General features: G+C 36.2%; 1 protein-coding gene across 1 annotated transcript in view; it reads right to left on the bottom strand.

The window, feature by feature from the left end:
* Positions 1 to 21308, bottom strand: part of LOC127414484 (1-phosphatidylinositol 4,5-bisphosphate phosphodiesterase eta-2-like) — a 203434-nt gene that overhangs the window by 51296 nt on the left and 130830 nt on the right. Inside the window, exons 3-6 of the mRNA XM_051652527.1 lie at positions 17914 to 18060; positions 9544 to 9787; positions 8213 to 8342; positions 2289 to 2459 (exon numbers count right to left, since the gene is read on the bottom strand). Coding sequence (XP_051508487.1) covers positions 2289 to 2459; positions 8213 to 8342; positions 9544 to 9787; positions 17914 to 18060 — 692 coding nt within the window. The remainder of the gene's footprint in view (positions 1 to 2288; positions 2460 to 8212; positions 8343 to 9543; positions 9788 to 17913; positions 18061 to 21308) is intronic.

Raw genomic sequence — 21308 nt, 5'->3', positions numbered from 1 at the left:
AGCACCTTTAATTAATATGGAAGTAAATAGGAGAAGTACTAGAAATTCTCACTTTAAATGTTTATATAAATTTAATGCAATGTTATATGCAAATGAAATTTCATAGAAACCTTGATAATAAAAAAGAAACATATCTTCACATGTATTACACTGGTTTAGCTGTAGTTAATGTATATTTTGAAATGTTAGAACATTTCTATATTTTTTAATGAAAAAAAAAAACTGACATCACACATAATAACATTTATATTTTTCAGTTAACGTGCCAAAAAATATAGATCTTTTTACATGTATGAACAGCTAAGAAGTTAACAATGAGCTGCAATATGGTTTGTGATGAAAACAATTAGATTATGAATGTAAGTTTATAAGTTTAAAACTCCACCAGGTCAAAACTGACCACCGAATGCAAAAGGTGTATGCATATTTTGAATGCAATAGAAGGGTTAAGAAAATGTACAGTAGTATGGTGAAAAGGTCATTCTGAGCGGTACAGTTTTCTTGAGATGCCAATTTTCTCAGTTATGGTACTAGACTTCATGATGGGCTTTTTCTGTTTTTAATTTAAATGTGAATAGCTTGCTGATATTTAGAAGGTGGTGCATGAATGCAATCTAACTTTTAAATGGGATTTTACTGATTGTTTGAACAATACATTAGCTTTCTGACAAGGACTTAAATGCCACTTGAATCAAACATCATGTGGATTTTTGTGGATGTTTGATTTGCCAAATGAAGTAATGAGAAAATTTACCAAGGGGTAAATTCACATGTGAGGTTACTTAGATTACTGAATGCTGCCTAATGAACAAAATGGAAATATTCATAAATGTCGACATATTAATACACTTAGGTTGATGCTGGACTGAAGTCATAATCAGGTGTTGGGTGAATGTCACGAAAAAATTTACAGGTCACATTTTACCTCAAAATCAAACAACATAAAAAAATAAGAAAAAACATTTTTCATAATGATGAAATAATGAAGCATAATATATATATATTTTAGCTCCATTAAGATTTTCAAGACTTTTCAGATTTGTTTTTTCCTCATTACCTTAATGTCCAGGAGTTTTACTTTTGAGTTTGAATAATTTTCAATTTCCAAAGGGGAGTCGCATTACTGTAATATGGTACTTTTTACTTTGTTGCAGTAATTACTGAAATAATTTCCTTTAAATAAATAGATTAAAACTTTAAGTAAATTAAATAAATTAAAGGCAGTCCAACAAATACTACCATGTACAATGTATGTTTTAATAATATATCATTCTTTTTTTAACAACACATTAAGAAAAATGAAAAATTATTACAATATGGTAATAAGAATTGGAGGGAAAATGTGTTTAAAGTCATTTTCTTTAAGCAAAATTTATACTCACTGAGCACCTTATTAGGTACACCTGTACACCTACTTATTCATGCGATTATCTAATCAGTCAATCGTGTGGCAGCAATGCATTGCATAAAATCATGCAGATACAGGTCAGGAGCTTCAGTTAATGTTCACATCAACCATCAGAATGGGGTAAAATGTGATATCTGTGATTTGGACCATGGCATGATTGTTGGTGCCAGACGGGCTGGTGTGAGTATTTCTGTACTGCTGATCTCCTGGAATTTTCACACACAACAGTCTCTGTTGGACGGAAACACCTTGTTGATGAGAGAGGTCAGCGGAGGATGGCCAGACTGGTTCGAGCTGACAGAAAGGCTACGGTAACTCAGATAACCCCTCTGTACAATTGTAGTGAGCAGAATAGATTCTCTTAATGCACAACACGTCAAACCTTGAGGCCGATGGGCTACAACAGCAGAAGACCACGTCGGGCACGTTATTAGGACCATAGTGTTCCTAATAAAGTGCTCAGTGAGTGTAATTTCTAATATCTTTCTTGACAGACATGTTCTTGGTTTTGTAAGATGCACTCTGATATGGAAACACAATTTAACATGATCAGGTTGGGTAGTCTTAGAAAAGTCCCTGTTAATGCCTTGTGTTTCAGATTACTAATAACATTTAATACTTAAGCTGCCCTTTTGCAATGCTTTATTAAATTCTGTGCTGTTCTTCTAAACCATGAAAGAGGAAATTTGAGAGTGTGTCAGGAAAGTGTTGGGGAGAATTGCCGATGGTCACATTAGCGTTGAGAGATCAGATTGTATTTTCATCAATTACGTGGCTGAGTTGAAAAGGAGGAATAAAAAACACACAAACCACAGATACCTCACAGTAGATTCTGTTTACCTTACTAGTGGATTTTAAACTGCAGCCAATAACGCCTTACCTTTTGTTCGGTCTCTAGGAAGCGGATGAGGTCATCTGTATCCAGGTGGTCTTTATGATTGCTGTAGGTAAGCATCAGCAGGTACAGGTCTCGTCGTGTTGACATCATCTTATAGAAAGAGCAGAACTCCTCGAAACCCAGAGTGCCCTGGTTATCATCAGTATCTGCCTCCTGAAGATCATGGACAGATAGAACTGGATTGAAACGATACTGTCTATAACTGATATTTGGACAGCTGTTTGAAACAATGTTTATTTTTGCAATTCCATTCGGTGGTGCTAGTGGCGCTGAAATTACACACTTCATCTTTAACTTTAAATATACAGAAAAATATTTACATTTATCCAAATATATACAGTATGAAATTGTAGGACAACCGACATGATTATGCCGTTCATATTCTTCACGAGAGCACTACTGAGCTCTTTTGGTATAATTCCAGTTTCCATGGTAACAGCAACTTCTCTGATTGGTGGATCTCTCTTCTAAATTATGGGTAGTGCAGTTCTTGACTGGGAATTTGTAGAGCTCAAAGGGATAGTTTACCCAACAATTTAATTCTCTCATCATTTGCTCACCCTGATGCCATCCCAGAAGTGTTTTACTATCTTTAATCTGCTGAACACAAACAAAGATTTTTATAAGAATATCTCGTCTCTGTAGGTCCATATAAAATGCAAGTGAATGGTAGCCAGAACTTTGAAGATCCAAAAATTATATAAAGGCAGAATAAAAGTAATCCATACTCCAGTGGTTAAATCCATATTTTCAGAAGTGATATGATAGGTGTGGGTGAGAAACAGATCAATATTTAAGTCCTTTTGTCTCTAAAATCTCCTCCCTGACAAGTAGGTGGCAGTATGCACAAAGAATGTGAATCGTCAAAAACAAGACGAAGAAGAAGACTGTGAGAGTGAAAGTGAAAGTGGAGATTTATAATTAAAAAAAAGAAAAAAAAAGAAGAAGTTAAATATTGATCTGTTTCTCACCCACACCTATCATATAGCTTCTAAAGATATAGATTTAACGACTGGAGTCATATGAATTACTTTTATGCTGCTTTTATATGCTTTTTGGAACTTCAAAGTTCTGGCCATCATTCACTTGCATTGTATGGACCTACAGAGCTGAGATATTCTATTAAAAATATTTGTTTGTGTTCAGCAGAAGAAGAAAAGTCACACTGGGATGGCATGAGGGTGAGTAAATAAAGAGAGAATTTTCATTCTCAAGAAAAATAAACAAAAAACAAACAAACAAACAAGAATGTTATACAGGTTTGGAACAACATGATGGCTAGTAAATACAATATTACTTTTTTTTTTTTTGTGTGAACTATTCCTTTTAACCCCAGATAATCTATGGGAGATTGTTCCTACAATAATTGTCCTGTAAGTTGCTTTGCAATGTTAAATAGTAGTATATTGTTGGTTAATAATAATATGCATTGATTAAATATGAAATATTTTAGGTGATATTATGTAAAACTGTACTGACAAAAAAATATTGCACAGTTTTCAGTAGATTTGCTTCCTAATATTAATCACTGATTGTTGGCAGAAATGAAAGATAAACCAGCAGATTTTCAGTCAACTAGTGCAACTGAAACATCTCATTCCACAGCAGCACTGCCACAATTAAACCTCTGCCATGCTGTCAAGTAAAAAAAAAAAAAAAAAAGAAAGAAAACAACAGCGCCTCCACACCCCCAACAGCTCTCGGCCCGTAAGAACAGAAAAATGTTTTCTCAGCTCGCTGACTCCATGGCTCAGACACCCGCATTGAGCCAGAAAGCTGCTGAGTCTAGCGCACACAAAAAGGCTTGCGGTGAGCCGGGCGTGGAGGATGCAATAAACCCTGCGCTAAGCGTCTGAGGATCAGTGCTTTGTAGACGAGAAGTGTGAAAACAGGTCATAAACACTGAAGATGCTGAGAAAAGCCATATTCACAGTCCTGCCTAAGAGGAGATGTCATCACTTTCCTTTGAGACAGAGATTTGATTTGGTACCTACATTACAGAAACTAATTTTCTTAATCAGCATATTTGCCTTTTTCCCAGTAATAATATCTAAACATCTTTAAAAAAAAGATACATATTCTTGAGAAGCAAAATTGCATTTGATTTTAAGACTAGTTAGACAATTGTAATTCTATCAACTGTGTTGTAAGCAAGGGCATAGGTTTTGTTAGAAAGTTGGTAGGGACATATTACAAGGAGGATAATATTCAAAATGTTGGTTTTAAGAAAATGCGAGAACATCAGTCTGGTAATATAGGCAAAATAACATTATTTTCTCATATATTTAACAAGTCATATTTCCCATTTCTCTGGCCCATCACATTAAATATAAGCCTGATTTTTGTTTGTTTTTTATAAAGGTTTAGAACTGACAACTAGGGTTGCACAATATAGAGGAAAAATGCCATATGTGGAAAAACTTGTTGGATTATATGATGATATGCAATACGATAAACCAAAGATTAATGTGTCAAAATCAAATTCAATTGTTTTTTAGTAGATCTGCATTAAGAAAACAATGATATCCAAGGGACATAAAGTGACATTCTGTAAAATGTTTTAAACAGCATTAAACAAATAGAAATCTAAACAAAAGGTCAGCTAAATTAACACGTTACATGTGCAAAATGACATCTCAAGATGAAGAATTTACATTTTCCCCCACTTTCTAGTTTCCAACTCCCCTCACTCCCACATATTTCGCCCCCTGGCACAGTCGCTTAAATTCAGTCTTCCTTTAGAGGGTGCTTACCGGACATAGAAACAGAATCCTCCATTGGGCCGCATGCAAAACTCAGGATGTTTTTTTTTTCTTAGACAGAAAACATTTGTACACGAACAGTATGCTTGTTTAAATCAATTAATTTAAGGACTGGACGTAAAATACAAATGGAAATTCGCCCGTTTAATCACCAGAAAATTATTTAACAAAATATTTATGCAGTAATCAAAAATGAACAGCGCTGAGAAAAGTAACAGGTGCCATGTGACAACACCATTTCTGCACTGCTCCAGAAGACGTGGGACAATAATTTAAACATGAATTATGATACTGAGGAAATTTAATAGTCATTAAAATGAAAATGAAAACATAGTATAAAGTTGAACTATTTTCTATGTAGTAACATTGCCCATATGTTGGTTGGGACATTTCTGATTTTCTAAAAGTTGATAGGGACATGTCCATACCATCTCTACCTAAATCTACGCCTATGGTTGTAAGTGATTGCCAGGGTATTGCTATGCAGTTGCTAGGGTGTTCTGGGTAGTTGCTATGCAGTTGCTATGGTGTTTAGAGTGGTTGCTATGCAGTTGCTAGGGTGTTCTGAGTGGTTGCTTAGGACATTTCTATGTGGTTGCTACAGTAGGGTGCTCTGCATGGTGGTTGCTCACTGATCTAAGTCAAAAGAGCCCACTTTCAAGTCTCTATATATTCTTATCTGTAGATACAGCTCGGCTCCTTCCTTCTATGGATTTTTTTTGCATAATGTTTGATCATTTATCAAGTTTTTGGACAAAAAGCATAAGTCTGATCACTTAAAAAAGTAACAGCACACCTCTTCTCAACAAGCTGCCCAATTTGACATTTCAATGGTATCATTCACAATGGTAGAACAAACAGTACAGGGTTTTGTTCAAATCTTGAACCCTAAGTATGAGCAATAATAGTACATTATTTTTGCTCATACAATAATAATAGTGATACAGTAGCAAGCGCCACTATCAATACTAAAAAAAAAAAGAAAAAAAAAGATTCTATATCAAATAAACACTACTGAATAAAAAAACAAATAACAAGGCTCTAAATAATAATAATAATAATAAAGGAATATATTTGATTCCAGCTTAAAAGGAAAACAATAAACAAGCAGAATATCCCAGCATACAGTGTGTCTGTGAGTGCTGCCTTCACACAGGTTGTTAGCAAGGCTTAAGCCAGAGAAAACAGGGCCAAACCTTCAGGTGACAATACTCTCACATCACACACACAGGGCCAGATTGCCCTCCTGTTTATCACTGTGTCTGACACTACAGGCCATCTGTGTCCGTTTACAGCAGATGGGTGAACACTGATGGAGTGTGAAGCTCAGCGACCAGCAAACAGCTGAGGTGAGCTCTAACACATACTCACACAGAGTAATCCGCAAGGCCTGGAACAAGACTTTTCAGCACAGTGGGGGTCACACACACCCTTACAAAAAATCTAGAACTCTAACAAACTTGCTGAAAACTCGCCGCAAATTTCCCACTCATAATTTTCACATGCAACAGAGCTTGTGATTCACCACAAATGTTTGCCAGAAGTTTGCAGCTCTTCAGCGGTAGTAGTGCACCTGCAGCAAACCTTTGGAATGTAAAAATAATAAATGGAAAATTTGCAGCAAGTTGGCAGCAAGTTTGCAAGAACTCTCGATTTTTGTAAGGGCATACTGTAAATACATCATAATAGGGTCCATGGATTTGCCCACAGAAACATGCAAAAAGGGAAATGTGTTAAATGTCAATTTGTCAAACATTTTCATTATTACCACATCTAGTATATACAAACACAGCATACTGAACAGATATGTGGTGAGCAGGGCGGAGCCGAGTGGTGTCTGGGCAGAGCGTGGCCGGGAAGATAAGTGGCGAATGACTTTCACCTGCGTGCCACACCGGTCTCGCGTTCCAGCAAGGGGTGTCGGGAGTACTTATGGAGAAGAGACAGCGGCAGACGAGAGAGAGAGAGACGCGTGAAGCTGTTTGTGTGGGTCTGCGTGTCAGAAGTGCAGGTGCTGGAAAGCAGTGCATATGTTGAATGTACAGCTGAAAAGTCTTCGACAATAAATGTCTGTGGGCTTTGTCAACCCGGTCCCAGCTTCCTCCTTTCATTAATTGTTACAAAGTCTAACGTGTGACGTAAGAAATCTACCGTCTGACATTAAAGAATATTGTGTGACATAAGGCGTCTACGGTGTGACATAAGAATTTTACAGTTTGACGTAAGAAGTCTAACATGTGACGTAAGAATTCTACCATCTGACGTATGAAGTCTACCATGTGACATAAGAAGTCTATGGTGTGACATAAGAATTCTATCGTCTGACATAAGAAGTCTAACGTGTGACGTAAGAAATGTATGGTGTGACATAAGAATTCTACCATATGACATAAGAAATCTACCGTCTGAAGTAAGAGACTACGGTGTGACATAAGAAGTTTACGGTGTGACCTAAGAATTCTACCTTCTGACGAAAGAAGTCTACCGTGTGACATAAGAATTCTATGGTGTGACGTAAGAATTCTACTGTCTGACATAAGAAGTCTAACCGGTGTCGTAAGAAATCTATGGTGTGACGTAAGAATTCTAACGTCTGACTTAAGAAATCTACCGTCTGACATAAGAGACTACCGTGTGACATAAGTCTACGGTGTGACATAAAAAATGTACCGTCTGACGTAAGAAGTCTACCATGTAACAAGAAATCTGCCATTTGACATAAGAATTCTACTATGTGATGTGAGAAAGTCTACTATCTGACATAAGTACTCAAACATGTGAAGTTAGAATTCTACCGCCTGACGTAAAAAGTCTATTGTGTGATATGTGAAATTTACCGACTCAAGTAAGAAGTTCGAGAGCAATTTATCCACACCATGTTTTTCCAATTACTCCACGCTCATCAATTTCTAGCCAGTTAAAGTTCATTTCTGACAAATGACATTGCAGCCAACATTTATTGGGTGAATAATAGATGAGGTATCTTTACCAGAAAGGTTAATTTGGCAGTAAATTCTGCAGTTAATTCACCAGTTTTACAGCAATTTAATTGGATTTATGTGGGAAATTGGCTATAGTCTTTATTAGTCAATACTAATGTTCCTGTGACAGCAGCTAATCACAATGACACAGAGGTCAGTGTACCTTAAACATCTGCTTGACCTTCTGTCTGGGCAGGTTAACGTTAAGCTTGTGCAGAAGCTGCAGGACTTCACTGATGCTGAGGCAGCCATCTCCATTCTTATCAGCCTCCACGAAGGTCTGCTTTAGCCATGTGATGAGTAGAGTTGAGGGTCTTTGAACACAGAGCAATACAGCACTTCCACTGATAACAAGACAATACAACAGGCCTGATATTTTCATGATGTGCTCCATTGAACATATGTTATATGTTGTAGGTGTTACTGGAGTTTGTCAAGCAGAGTTAAACATTCAAAAAGCATTTTCACCGCTCCCTTGACGTGTTGAGGGTCAAAGGAGGAATACCTGTGGCATGATATATATCCTTTGTAGTCATGCTGATATTATGATTTTTATATGTAGTAACCATATGTAGCAAACTGAATTTTCATTACACTTCTCACTTTAATGTAACCAGTTTTGATGAGAAACTAACTACCTTACTTTAAGGTAGTTGTGCTACTAACTTACCTACTTAAAAAGGGTAGCCTTACAGAAGGTAACTACTTTTCAAAAGTGCAGCTTGACTATAGCTTGGTACTTTTTTAATGGGTAGCCTAACAGTAGCTAAAGTAACTACTTTTTCGAAAGGTAGCTTGACTGCAGCTAACTACTATTTTCAAAGAATAGCTTGACTATAGATGGCTATTTATTCAATAGGGTAACTTGACTGTTGCTGGTTTCTTTTTAAAAAGGGAAGCATGACGGTAGCTAGCTACTTTTTCAAAAGGCTTGATATAGCTAGCTTTGTTTTCAGAAGGTTATTTTTACAGTAGCTAACATCTTCCAAAAGGGTAGCTTAACTGTAGCTACTTTTTTCACAAGTGTAGGTTGACTATAGCAAGCTGCTTTTTCAGAAGGGTGATGTAACTTTTTCAAAAGGGTAGCTTGACTATAGCAAGCTTTGTTTTCAGAAGGGTAACTTAACAGTAGCCAACCACTTTCTCAAAGGCAGCTTAACTGCAGCTTTTTAAAAAGGGTAGCTTGACTATAGCTAGTTACTTTTTCAGGAAGGCAGCTTAACAGCAGCTAACTACTTTTTCAAATGATAGCTTGCTAGCTACCTTTTAAAAGGGTAGCTTGCTAGCTACTTTTTTCAGAGGGGTAGCTTGACTGTTGCTAGCTATTTTTTTTAAAGGGTAGCTATATTGACTATAAATAGAATGTAAAACTGAATGTAAATAGATCTACTTCCAACATATTTGTGTTCCCTAATCCACTTAATGCTTCATAAGTATTATCTTTATCGTAATCGTATACAGCTTCTGTGATGGGAGTTCCATTAAGAAGGATATTGGTCACGAGTGCGTTGTCGTTTGGCCAGACTGTCTTCATCGCTGATTCCTGCCATAAGGTACTTAAGGCCAGTAATCCAGGTGCGAGCTTCTTCTCCTGTACCTGACACCAGGTCAAGAGACTCCATGTGCTCGCCATAGTAGATGCTGAAACAGCAGTTGGGGTCAAAGCTGCCGTCGGCATATCGCTGGAAAATCTCTGACTGCTTCCCCTCACACACTTCCCGAATAGAGTCAATCGAGACTGAGAGGAAGAAGAAACACTGTGATTTTAAAGAAAGAAATGACATTTGGCACTTTTCATGAACAAGATACAAAACAGGGCTTTTTTATTCAACAAATGATCAGTCAGTAAAAATATAAATTGTGCTGTTTTATTTTCTATTTATTTTATATGAAATCTGCAAATTTTTTCATCCCAGTTACCAAAATTTGGGACAGGTCTAAAAATGGTTTAAAACTCTTTTTTTGTTATCTTGCAATTGCAATAAACATTAAATAAAAGTAAAAATTAGACAAAATGTAACAATTAAAAAATAACAACTACTCAAGAATGGTAACAGGGTTGCAATTAACAGGTTTGCAAATTTGGCCTAATTAAGCTATCTCTCGGTAGGAGGTAGCACGTTTGACCATTTTTTTCTTACAATAACACTGGTAGCAGGCTTAGGATCTATGCCTTTTTCATGCATCGATAATCAGAAGATTTTTTCAGACATAAATAGGGCTACCCATTGCACAATAGTCTTTGTCTTTTCAAACATGTTTCTCAACACAACTTTGGTAAAGCGTGAGCGGCATGGTTAAAGGGGGTTCACACACCAGACGCATCTGACGGATGACATGGCTGTGACTTGTGACCTTCTTCTGTAAATGTTATATCACCCCCTTGTGGTCCCCCAATGCTATTATGCCAGACATTAAACAGAAGCCCAACTGACTGAATTGGAAAGCACAAAAATTAGGCTTCTATTTTAAATGTCGGCAAATGTTAATATATCGATCATACAGATCTGAAAAGTAGGTGGCACTGTAATGCATTTTAGCCCTTAGAGATGTGCTCGTCCATAGACATTCAGTCTAATTTTCAGTTCAAGCACCACCCTTGTTGTTTCACTGAATATCTTAGCCTCTGAGTGGACTAGAAGCTCAAACTAAAAGTCATTAGAAAGCTGTGATCCCCATTGCGATGATATATAACATTGTATCAACAATAGTAGTATTTTTCTGATGATTTGTTTTGCATGCTTTTCCTTCTGGATGGCATAATTTGTTCTGGACATCTAATACATAACAATTGATTATTCAGCCAAGCAAATTTACAGACAAGTAAAAAATTGATAAATGTTTTTAGAAACTTCCTAAGGCAAAAGCAGATATACAATTCTGCTTACAGCAGCTGTTATTGGAGCATAAACGAGACGTTTGTATTTGATGACTTACAGAAATCATATTTCACTTTGTGATTTTTTTGAAAATCTTTTGAACTGTGGTATTAGGGCAGCACAATTAACTGTACAGTCACATTCCTGAGAATGAGAGCTTTCATTTGATATATGACTTGTCCATTTAGGTGCTATGTGATGGACTTTTATTTTTATATAAATATTTCTAACCCATTACCTCTGGTGCTAATTTTCAACATGAATGATTTGAGGCCTTATTTTGTTATTTAAAGTAACATAAATGCAATAGTAATGGTTATCTCTGAAAAGCTCAGATCCTAAACTTTCAAATGATACCTCATATGCCTGACTTATGTATACGGATACTTTAACGTTTTAAGCGTAAACAGTTCTCCCAACAGAAAATATGTGCCTACTGTATGATGCTTTGAAAATAATAATAATAATTATTGGACACCAAAGTGTATTGCATCCATGGAAAGTGCCATTTATGCTGTAGTTATGCTGTTCATTAACATTCTACTTCCATCAATGAGCAATTTTCTGAAAGAGACAATGTTGCACAAAGTTCCCAATGCTACAAATGTAAGTAATGAAGTCTCTCAAGAATAGACAATGTAAATAAGAAGAGCAGATGGCTATCTCAGAATAAACACTCTAAAACACCAGTCTGGATCATTTACAAGGATTTAATTAATCAATTAGTGTGAATCTAAACCAGCTCCTGATAGAAGCCATATATGAAAAGGGTGCAGGAATAGATTTCTGCACTACGATACAAAACAATTTGACAACTGCAGAGTGACAGTAATATTCAACACGTGCCTATTCTGTAACACTCACTTTAGAAATGTAACACCTTCACAAGACAAGATTTAGTGAAAACATGTTTCTGTTGTTTGTGAACTGTTTGATCCACATAATGTGCAGTTTGGACTAATATGTTGCACTTAAAATTGTCTGTGTGTCATAACAATATATATAAAAAAACATCAAACCAAGTGTCATCTTCAAAAAATTATGATGAGCTTTTCTCAGAACTATGCAATATTTCTTTAAAATAAATGTCACTAGCTTTGAAATTTTGTTAGGTTTTTTTTTTTTTTTGTTGTAATGGCATTGATACTTTTTTAAGATTGACTTGAGTGTTCAAATACTTTTTGGGGCCACTGAATCTGTATATGGAATAAAATCTTGCTGAAGAATTTTTATAATTTTTATACGGTTAAAAGTATATAACATGAGAAGAGTGCTGTTGTGCTGAATATCAGCCCGGCTGTAAAATAATAACACAATACAAAATCGGAATCTTAATAGCCTCAGTTATTTATTTATTTTGATTCTGGAGAATAATATGACATGCTCTTAGGTTATTCATGAGATTCACCCATGTAGAAGTTTATGAGTGACAGGCGTTCTGCAGAATTCTGCTGTCACTGATTCCAGGCAGGTCAAAGTTATGAATAGACATGATTGGTTTCCATCTATACTAAAGCAGGGAAAACATAAGTATAAACAGAATAAAATATGCCATATGCGTGTGATTTCCAGCGAGAGACCACTAGGCTGCTAAATAATGCAGGAAATAGTGGTAGCAAAAACTGAGATGGTCTTATTGTTGTACATTGTCTATATGGGGGAACCAGGGCTAGTCGTCACATGGGGAAGCTATCACAAGGGCTATATCTACCCCTGTTAGGTTTTGATACAAATGTTTAAATACACAAATGTGTGTTTTCTCTAACAGAGGTTTTGTGTGTTGGTATCTACCACCCGGTTCAATTAGAATATTTATGTGAATTTTATTCTCCAAACTAAAATTCCAAAATCATGATATTTTTGGAATAACATTTGGGTAAACAAGTGAACACATTAAATGTTCACTGACATACATTCAAGCTAGAGTCAATTATATAATGAAGTTAGATTTTAACCTAAAGGTTGTAAAATGTGTTGTAAAAAGGGTATTGTCCTGGCTAATTGTCACATTTTTACTGGGGAAATTTGATACATGCGTTTTAAATGTTATACATTTAGTAAGCTGCTTTGCATTGGGGTCCTGATCACCCTGTGTGGGTTTATTTTGCGATTGCTGACTGTACATTATCCTGCTTATTACACGGCAACTAACCAAATAAATAAATACATAAACAAATAGCTAAGCAGCTGAAATCCACCTCCAGTTCTGTTGGGTGTTTATTTTGTGATTAATGAATGCCTGACTGCTCATTATGCATCTTATTACAAGACTACTTGCAAAATGAATAAATAAATGCACATGAAAAACTGATTTGAGTTGATAGTATTTTATAAGCTTACTTGTAGAGATCGCACAGTGATCCAAGAAGCAGGAAAGATGGCTCGCAATACCCAGAGGTGCGGCCTGATACATGGATGTGTGGTTGTTACTGAGAAATATCAGACCGCTAGAAGGCGCCTTTGATCAATCAGAATGGAGTATTCAAGAGAGCTGTGTAATAATACATGGCTCATTCTATAATTGGGGGTACATTTCATGTCAACAAAAAAGTACAAAAACAAAGTGCTTTCTCAGTAAACAACTATTTGTTTAAGTTAATATATTTCTTCAATGTAACATATCTACTAGTTGCAAAGCTTAAGCATTAAACACATTTTTGATATTATACGGGAAAGGATGTTTTCCCTAGTGAGTTTGTCAAATATGCTACGGACACACTGCATGCCATTATAGACACTGATTAAATTCAACACTTCCAGTGACACACATAATTAAGGATTCTTTTGAATATACTGCCATATGTGCAGTCATTCTTTTAAAATTATTGTAAGAATGTTTTTGCAAATATTCATGTGATATTTTCAGCAAGGTCACTAGTGACAGTAACAATTTTTTTTATCATAAATCTGCCTTATTATTTTGGTAGTTTTAAGAGATGTTATGCAAAACTCCAACCTTTGTGGATGTAAAATATACCTTAAAGGATATCAGAAGCAGCATTCTTGTTATTTGAAATGTAAAAAAATCAGCTGTAACATGGTTACCAGTGAAAGTAATATAGTTGAAAAAGCAATATCCTGCTTTTTTCACAAAATACAATAACACCATTTACATAAGAAGATCTCTGTTTTAACTTGCAAATTATATGGTTAATTATACCTAATTATAAATATCTAGTTAATTTTGTAAAATCAATTAAATGTCCCTTAATCCATAATCATCATGATTCATACGCATACACAGAGTCCTCTGACACATACAGGCTTAAAATATGACACACACACAAAACAATTATCGATGGAAAATAATTAATTATCATCGGTGGATACAGTAGGGTCATGTCAACTATGTTACCCAAGAGTTGGCCCTAGGGTAGCTTAGTTGACATGTAACATATTTGACAATTCCCTCATTTTGACTCATAATTTCAATAGTTGGCCTTGCCTTGCCAACCACATGTCATTTTCTTGATCAGGTTAACATCAAATTTGAATATATATTTGAGTTAAAATCATAAAAATATTGCAAACCATAACAATGTACCCAACATAGTTGATGGTCAATTAATATACTTCTTGACAAAATGCTATTGTAGTTAAAATATTGAATAAAATGAAAGGACGCTCGCCATTATGTGTTCAAAATTAGGAAAATTACATCACATGATGCTGGTCACATGGTTTTGGGATACACCATTTTTAAGTTGCAAACATAGTTGACATAACTTTTGTGGACCTGAGTAAAATAAGATATTTTCTTTATTAAAATGTCAAACTCAATCTAAAAAATACAACCCCAATTCTGAAAAAAGTTTGCGACAGTATGAAAAATGCTAATAAAAACAAAAAGGAGTGATTTGTAAATTATGTTCACCCTTTGCTATATTGAAAGCACTACAACTACACATTATATGATGTTTTTCCTCGTGAATTTCATTGTTTGTTTGTTTTGTTTGTTTGTTTGCCCTTCAAGAGCAAGGATCATTCGAGGCTTGTCAATTTGCCAACAGATGTTTCAGCAAATAAACCAGCACTTTGAGAACAATGTTCCCCAAAGACAAATTGGAAGGATTTTGTGCATTTCACCCTCTACAGTGCACAATATAGTTAAACGATTCAAAGAATCCGGTGAAATCTCTGTGTGTAAACGGGCAAGACGAAAACCACTTCTGAATGTGCACAATCTCTGATCCCTCAGACATCATAAAAAACATCATTCATCTATAATGGATATCATGAACATGGGCTTGGGATAACTTTAATAAATCTTTGTTAGTCAACAATACTCACCGCTGCATCCACAGATGCAAGTTAAGACTTTACTACACAAAGCAGAAGCCATACATCAACACTGTCCAGAAGCGCTGCCGACTTCTCTGGGCTCGGTCTCATCTTAAATGGAAAGTAGAACAGTGGAACTGTGTTTTTTGGTCGATGAGAAACACAGCTGTTGTGTTCTCTGAGCCAAAGAGGAAAAGGACCATCCAAGCTGTTATTAGTGTCAGGTCCAAAAGCCAGTGTCTGTATGGGCCAGGGGTGTGTCAGTGCCCATGGCATGGGTAACTTGCACATCTGTGAGGGCACCATTAATGCAGACCAATATGTACAAATTTTGGAGCAACATATACTTTTCCAGGGACATCCCTACATCCCCACATACTGCCCGGATTACAAGTGCATGGCTGTGTAAGCAGAGAGTGTGGGTGCTAGATTGGCCTGCCTGCAGTCCTAACCTGTCACCAATTGAGAATGTGTGGCGCATTACGAAGCACATTAGATGGCAATGAAGACCCCGTACAATTGTGCATCTGAAGACATGCATAATGGATGAATGGGGGAAAATTCCACTTTGTAAACTTAACAAACTTGTTTCTTCAGTGCCCAAATGCTTAATAAGTGTTATTAGAAGAATTGGTGATGTTTCACAATGGTAAACACTCGACTGTCCCAACTTTTTTGGAGTGTGTTGCAATCATCTGATTTGAAATCACTGTACATTTAAAAAAAACAAAAAAACAAAAACAAAAAAAAAAAAACAAGGAAATTCACAAGGAAAAACATCGTATAATGTGTAGTTGTAGTGCTTTCAATATAGCAAAGAGTGAATATAATTTACAAATCACTCTTATTTGTTTTTATTAGCATTTTTCATACTGTCCCAACTTTTTCGGAATTGGGTTTGTACTATTTTTCTGAAGTGTTCAGAATTTAAAAATAAATAAAATATAGATAATATTGACTTTGTCAATTAAGAAACATGGCAATTTCAAGCAAACTGTAACATGGGGTGCACAAAATATTTGTGTGATTGTATAACATGCTTAAAATGGCATATTTCTGAAGAAAATGGTTAGAAAATACATAATTTTCATCAATGGATATTAAATGAACCCTAAATTATAGAATGAGCCAAATATAGGCCCCATTTCCACCTGGTATTAAGATGCGTTTCATGTGATCCGATCACATGTGGTCAGGTGAGACACATTGCTGTATACACCTGGTCACTTAAATGCATCGCCTGTGACCACGTGTTTGGATTTGGAGGGGAGGGTCTCTGTTTCGTGATGACATTCATCAATCACTATGTCAGTGATTTGTCGCGCATGATAATAAAGCGCAACAAATTCAGAAAAGACAAAGAAATTGCAAAAAAACGGTGCGCTGTTTCTCCCAGATGCGGTTGAAATTTAATCTAAGTACAAACTCAACCCATCAAGCAGAATTATCCGTTATTTTAGTGGATTACCTGTATTAAAGGAGCTTCAGGCATTTGTGCTTCTCGTCTGTTTTAATATCAGACACACTAAAGAAGATCCGTGAAGCTCTCAGGATTGTGTATGTATCTGCTTTTTGAAATTTTCTGATCGGACGGTTTATTTCCTTTTAAAGCCGCTCATAAGCAGCAAAGTTTAAACTCTTGTTTTAGTGCAGCAGTTGATTGACAGGTAAGGGGTGGTGCTTCACTGCTGCCAAGACACATACAGGACGGATTAGCATTTACACCTCAAATGTGATGCGGTCACATGCGTTTTTGACCACATTCGTATATGGTTTTTGTGATCAGATCACAAAACCGTTTTAGACCCCGTTAGACCTGTATTTAGGGCTGACCACATGTGATCGGATTATCCGAAACGCATCTTAATACCAGGTGGAAACGGGGTCTTTCAATAGTTGTTGTCCAATGCTTTGATATTATTGAACTTGTGTTCAATAAACTGTATGGCCAATAACAGTAACCAATGTTCAATAGCTTTTTAAGGTAAATGCCTTCCCTGAGAAATATTCACTAGGGTAAAAAGTGTGATAACTAGCCTTCGTCTCCTGTAATTTGGTGTCTCTAATGAATCTCACACACAACTTTTTGAGAAAGGATCACCTGGTGTGTGTGTGTGTGTGTGTCTAAAATCTTTCTAGTTAAGTGCGATGAGTAATTGAGTGAACTTAAGAAGCTGATTAGTTCCCTGGGCTGCGGTGGATTGTCGGGGCTCAAACTTTATCCCCCTGCGAGACACAATGAGCTCTGTCATTTAGACATGAATCATCAGCAGCGCTACTGAAGTGTACGTTCCCCTGCGAGGTGTAAAATAGCTTATGAGAGCTGAAAACATTCTGAGGAAATAGAGAAAGCAAGAGATACTGGAATTGCATAACATACATTATATTACAGTCAAATTATATTTATAACATGAAACTAACACTAACAGACCCAAAAATCACTGATGGAGAATTCAAGAGGTTTCAAATATCAAAGTTCTCTTCAAATGATTTAAAATGTATATGATTTGGCCAATGCTATCGACACCTAATTTGTCTAAGATAATTTAAATGATCTTTTACTGTTTTGATAAATAAAAGTATGTGATATGTTTATCCAGAGTTGAGATCTGTAGTATTTGCTCATTAAGTCAATTCAATAGGACACTGAGTTGCTGTATTTAACATCAGTCATATGAATGAGCATGCGGCCCTTGACACCTACTTTTGGCTTTCTCGTTCTTTCTAGAGGGCCTCCAGCGGATGCAGGACTTGTGTTCGTCCAAGTAGAAGAATCGCACCAGACCTTTAGATCCTCCTCGTAGTTTCACCATCTGAGTGCCAGTCTGCATTGAGCCCATGCATTTCTCCACTAACACAAGACAGACACCAGAGAGAAAGAGAGATTCAGGTCTGAATCATGTCATTACTAAATAGATAAATAATAATAAAAAAGCATTCATATCAAAATTCATTATAAATCAATTAACAAAAAAAAATCTGTTATGCCATGCAAAAATATCATAAGACATACAGTACAAATGTTTAATTACAATGTCACAGAAATCTTTCCACTGCAAACCTGGGGATCACGACATGGGTTTCCTGAGCTACTTGATTTTAAAGGTGTAAAAAGATCAAAATAATTCACGATTAATTTACGCGTTAACACATTCAGTTGCAGCTTAATGAAAGAAAACTAAATCATGTTTACTGTAAGTGTTGGGTTCTGCAATTTGTGTGGATGACACACATAGCTGAATATACACTGTAGCATATGCAGGCTCCAGTTAAAGTCAGAAGTTTACATACACCTTAGCCAAATACATTTAAACTCAGTTTTTCACAATTCCTGACATTTAACCATAGAAAACATTCCCCGTCTTAGGTCAGTTAGGATCACTATTTATTTTAAGAATGTGAAATGTCAGAATTATAGTAGAGAGAATGATTTATTTCAGCTTTTATTTATTTCATCACATTCCCAGTGGGTCAGAAGTTTACATACACTTTGTTAGTATTTGGTAGCATTGCCTTTAAATTGTTTAACTTGGGTCAAATGTTTTGGGTAGCCTTCCACAAGCTCCTCACAGTAAGTTGCTGGATTTTTGGCCCATTCCTCCAGACAGAACTGGTGTAACTGAGTCAGGTTTGTAGGTTTCCTTGCTCGCACACGCTTTCAGTTCTGCCCACAAATGTTCTATCGGATTGAGGTGAGGGCTTTGTGATGACCACTCCAATACCTTGACTTTGTTGTCCTGAAGCCATTTTGCCACAACTTTGGAGGTATGCATGGGGTCATTGTCCATTTGGAAGACCCATTTGTGATCGAGCTTAAACTTCCTGGCTGATGTCTTGAGATGTTGCTTCAATATATCCACATAATTTTCCTTTCTCATGTTGTCATCTATTTTGTATATAGATACTTGTCAACCTGTTTCCTCCAGCATCTTCACAAGGTCCTTTGCTGTTGTTCTGGGATTGATTTGCACTTTTTGCACCAAACTACGTTCATCTCTAGGAGACAGAATACGTCTCCTTACTGAGCTGTATGATGGCATGGTCCCATGGTGTTTATACTTGCATACTATTGTTTGTACAGATGAACGTGGTACCTTCAGGCATTTGGAAATTGCTCCCAAGGGTGAACCAGACTTGTGGAGGTCCACAATTTTTTTTCTGAGATCTTGGCTGATTTCTTTTGATTTCCCCATGATGTCAAGCAAAGAGGCACTGAGTTTGAAGGTAGGCCTTAAAATACATCCACAGGTACACCTCCAATTCAGTACACCTCCTATCAGAAGCTAATTGGCTAATTGTCTAAAGGCTTGACATCATTTTCTGGAATTTTCCAAGCTGCTTAAAGGCACAGTTAACTTAGTGTATGTAAACTTCTGATCCACTGGAATTGTGATAGTCAATTAAAAATGAAACAATTTGTCTATAAACAATTGTTGGAAAAATTACTCGTGTCACGCACAAAGTAGATGTCTTAAACGACTTGCCAAAACTATAGTTTGCTAATATGAAATCAATGGAGTGGTTAAAAAATTTGTTTTAATGACTTCAAATGTATGTAAACTTCTGACTTCAGCTGTATGTAAAGATTTCTGTAACAGTGTTCTTTACTTGCCTCACTCGCACCTCTCTCTTTTCAAAGAGAGAAACCACATGTCTCACAGTTAAAAAAGAACAAACACAGACTGTATATTTCTCAAACTGCATAAAAAATCTGACCGTCATATATGGGAAGCAGGAAGATTAGTGCATAGTAGTTAAAGGTGCACTCATTAATTTTTTCCTCATTAAAAAAGTGTAACTCCTAAAGACATGAATTGTAATTTTGCAATATACTGTATGTGTCACATCAGTCACTTTAATATGAAGACTCCAGTCATATCAGTAATCTTATAAAAGCTGTTTTATTCTACAGTACTGTGCAAAAGTTTTAGGTACTTGTGAAAAATGTTGCATAGTGAGGATGTCTTCAAAAATAATGCCATAAATAGTTTTCATTTATCAATTAACATAATAAAAATCCAGTAAATTTAAAAAAAGCTAAATCAATATTTGGTGTGGTCACCTTTGCCTTTAAAACTGCCCCAGTTATTCTAGGTACTCCTGGATACAGTTTTTCTTGGTTGTTGGCAGATAGGATGTACCAAGATTCTTGGAGAATTTGCCACAGTTCTTTTATCTGTTTAGGCTGTCTCAATTGCTTCTGTCTCTTCATGTAAACCCAGACTGACTCGATGTTCAGTGGGGGGCTCTGTGGGGGCAATGCCATCTCTTGCAGAGCGCCCCGTTCTTCTATTCTAATCTTTTCTATTTGCAAAAGTAATGTTTGGGAGTCTAAAATGTATTTTCCCTATTGACACACTAAAGCTGAAGATATAAATAACCATCTTAAGACAAATGCTTTTGTTAAACATCTTATGTGCCTAAGACTTTTGTACAGTAATGTACATGGAGAGGGTCCGCACATGGGCGCTGACATTTTAAAATCACATGACCTGCCGAATACTGCTCGCTTAATCTCAGTAACCATCCTGTTATTTGACACTTTCACTCATTGATTGAAGTAATCATGGCTGACTGTGAATACTAAATTTCTACAATGGCATCTGAAACTGAAAACTATTGATTTTAAATGATGCTGCATCCAAGCCGCTAGGTGTCAGTATAAGACCAAAATGACAAAAAGACAAGTTACTGAGTTACTGAGTGCACCTTTAAAGCGGGTCATTCAAGTTTATCGCCCCAAGCTTAAATGCCATAAGTTAAAGTTTAAGGTTAAATGTTTACGTTTAAATTAAAGTGTTAAATTCGACTGCCCTAATAATCTATAAAAATGAATGAACCTCGTGCGACCCCGCGTACACAAGCTTGGAAGGTGTATTTATTTTGGCTTTGCTATATGCAGCACATCATTTAAATTAATTTAAACTGACTGATCTCAGTTCAGGAGACTCTAGGCTGTCATTAAAGGGTCAAACATTTGAAGCACTGAGTCATGTGACAAAACAACATGGCGCCGATCACAGCAGAGTTAGTCTATGGGAGAAATGCCAACAAAACTACATCTGGTAAGAAACCTAATTAAGTGTTTACATTGAAACC

The sequence above is a fragment of the Myxocyprinus asiaticus genome, chromosome 24, assembly GCF_019703515.2.
Source record: "Myxocyprinus asiaticus isolate MX2 ecotype Aquarium Trade chromosome 24, UBuf_Myxa_2, whole genome shotgun sequence".
Classification (NCBI taxonomy): Eukaryota; Metazoa; Chordata; class Actinopteri; order Cypriniformes; family Catostomidae; genus Myxocyprinus; species Myxocyprinus asiaticus.
The sequence above is the reverse complement of the archived record's forward strand: the minus strand, read 5'-3'. Positions and strand labels throughout refer to the sequence as shown.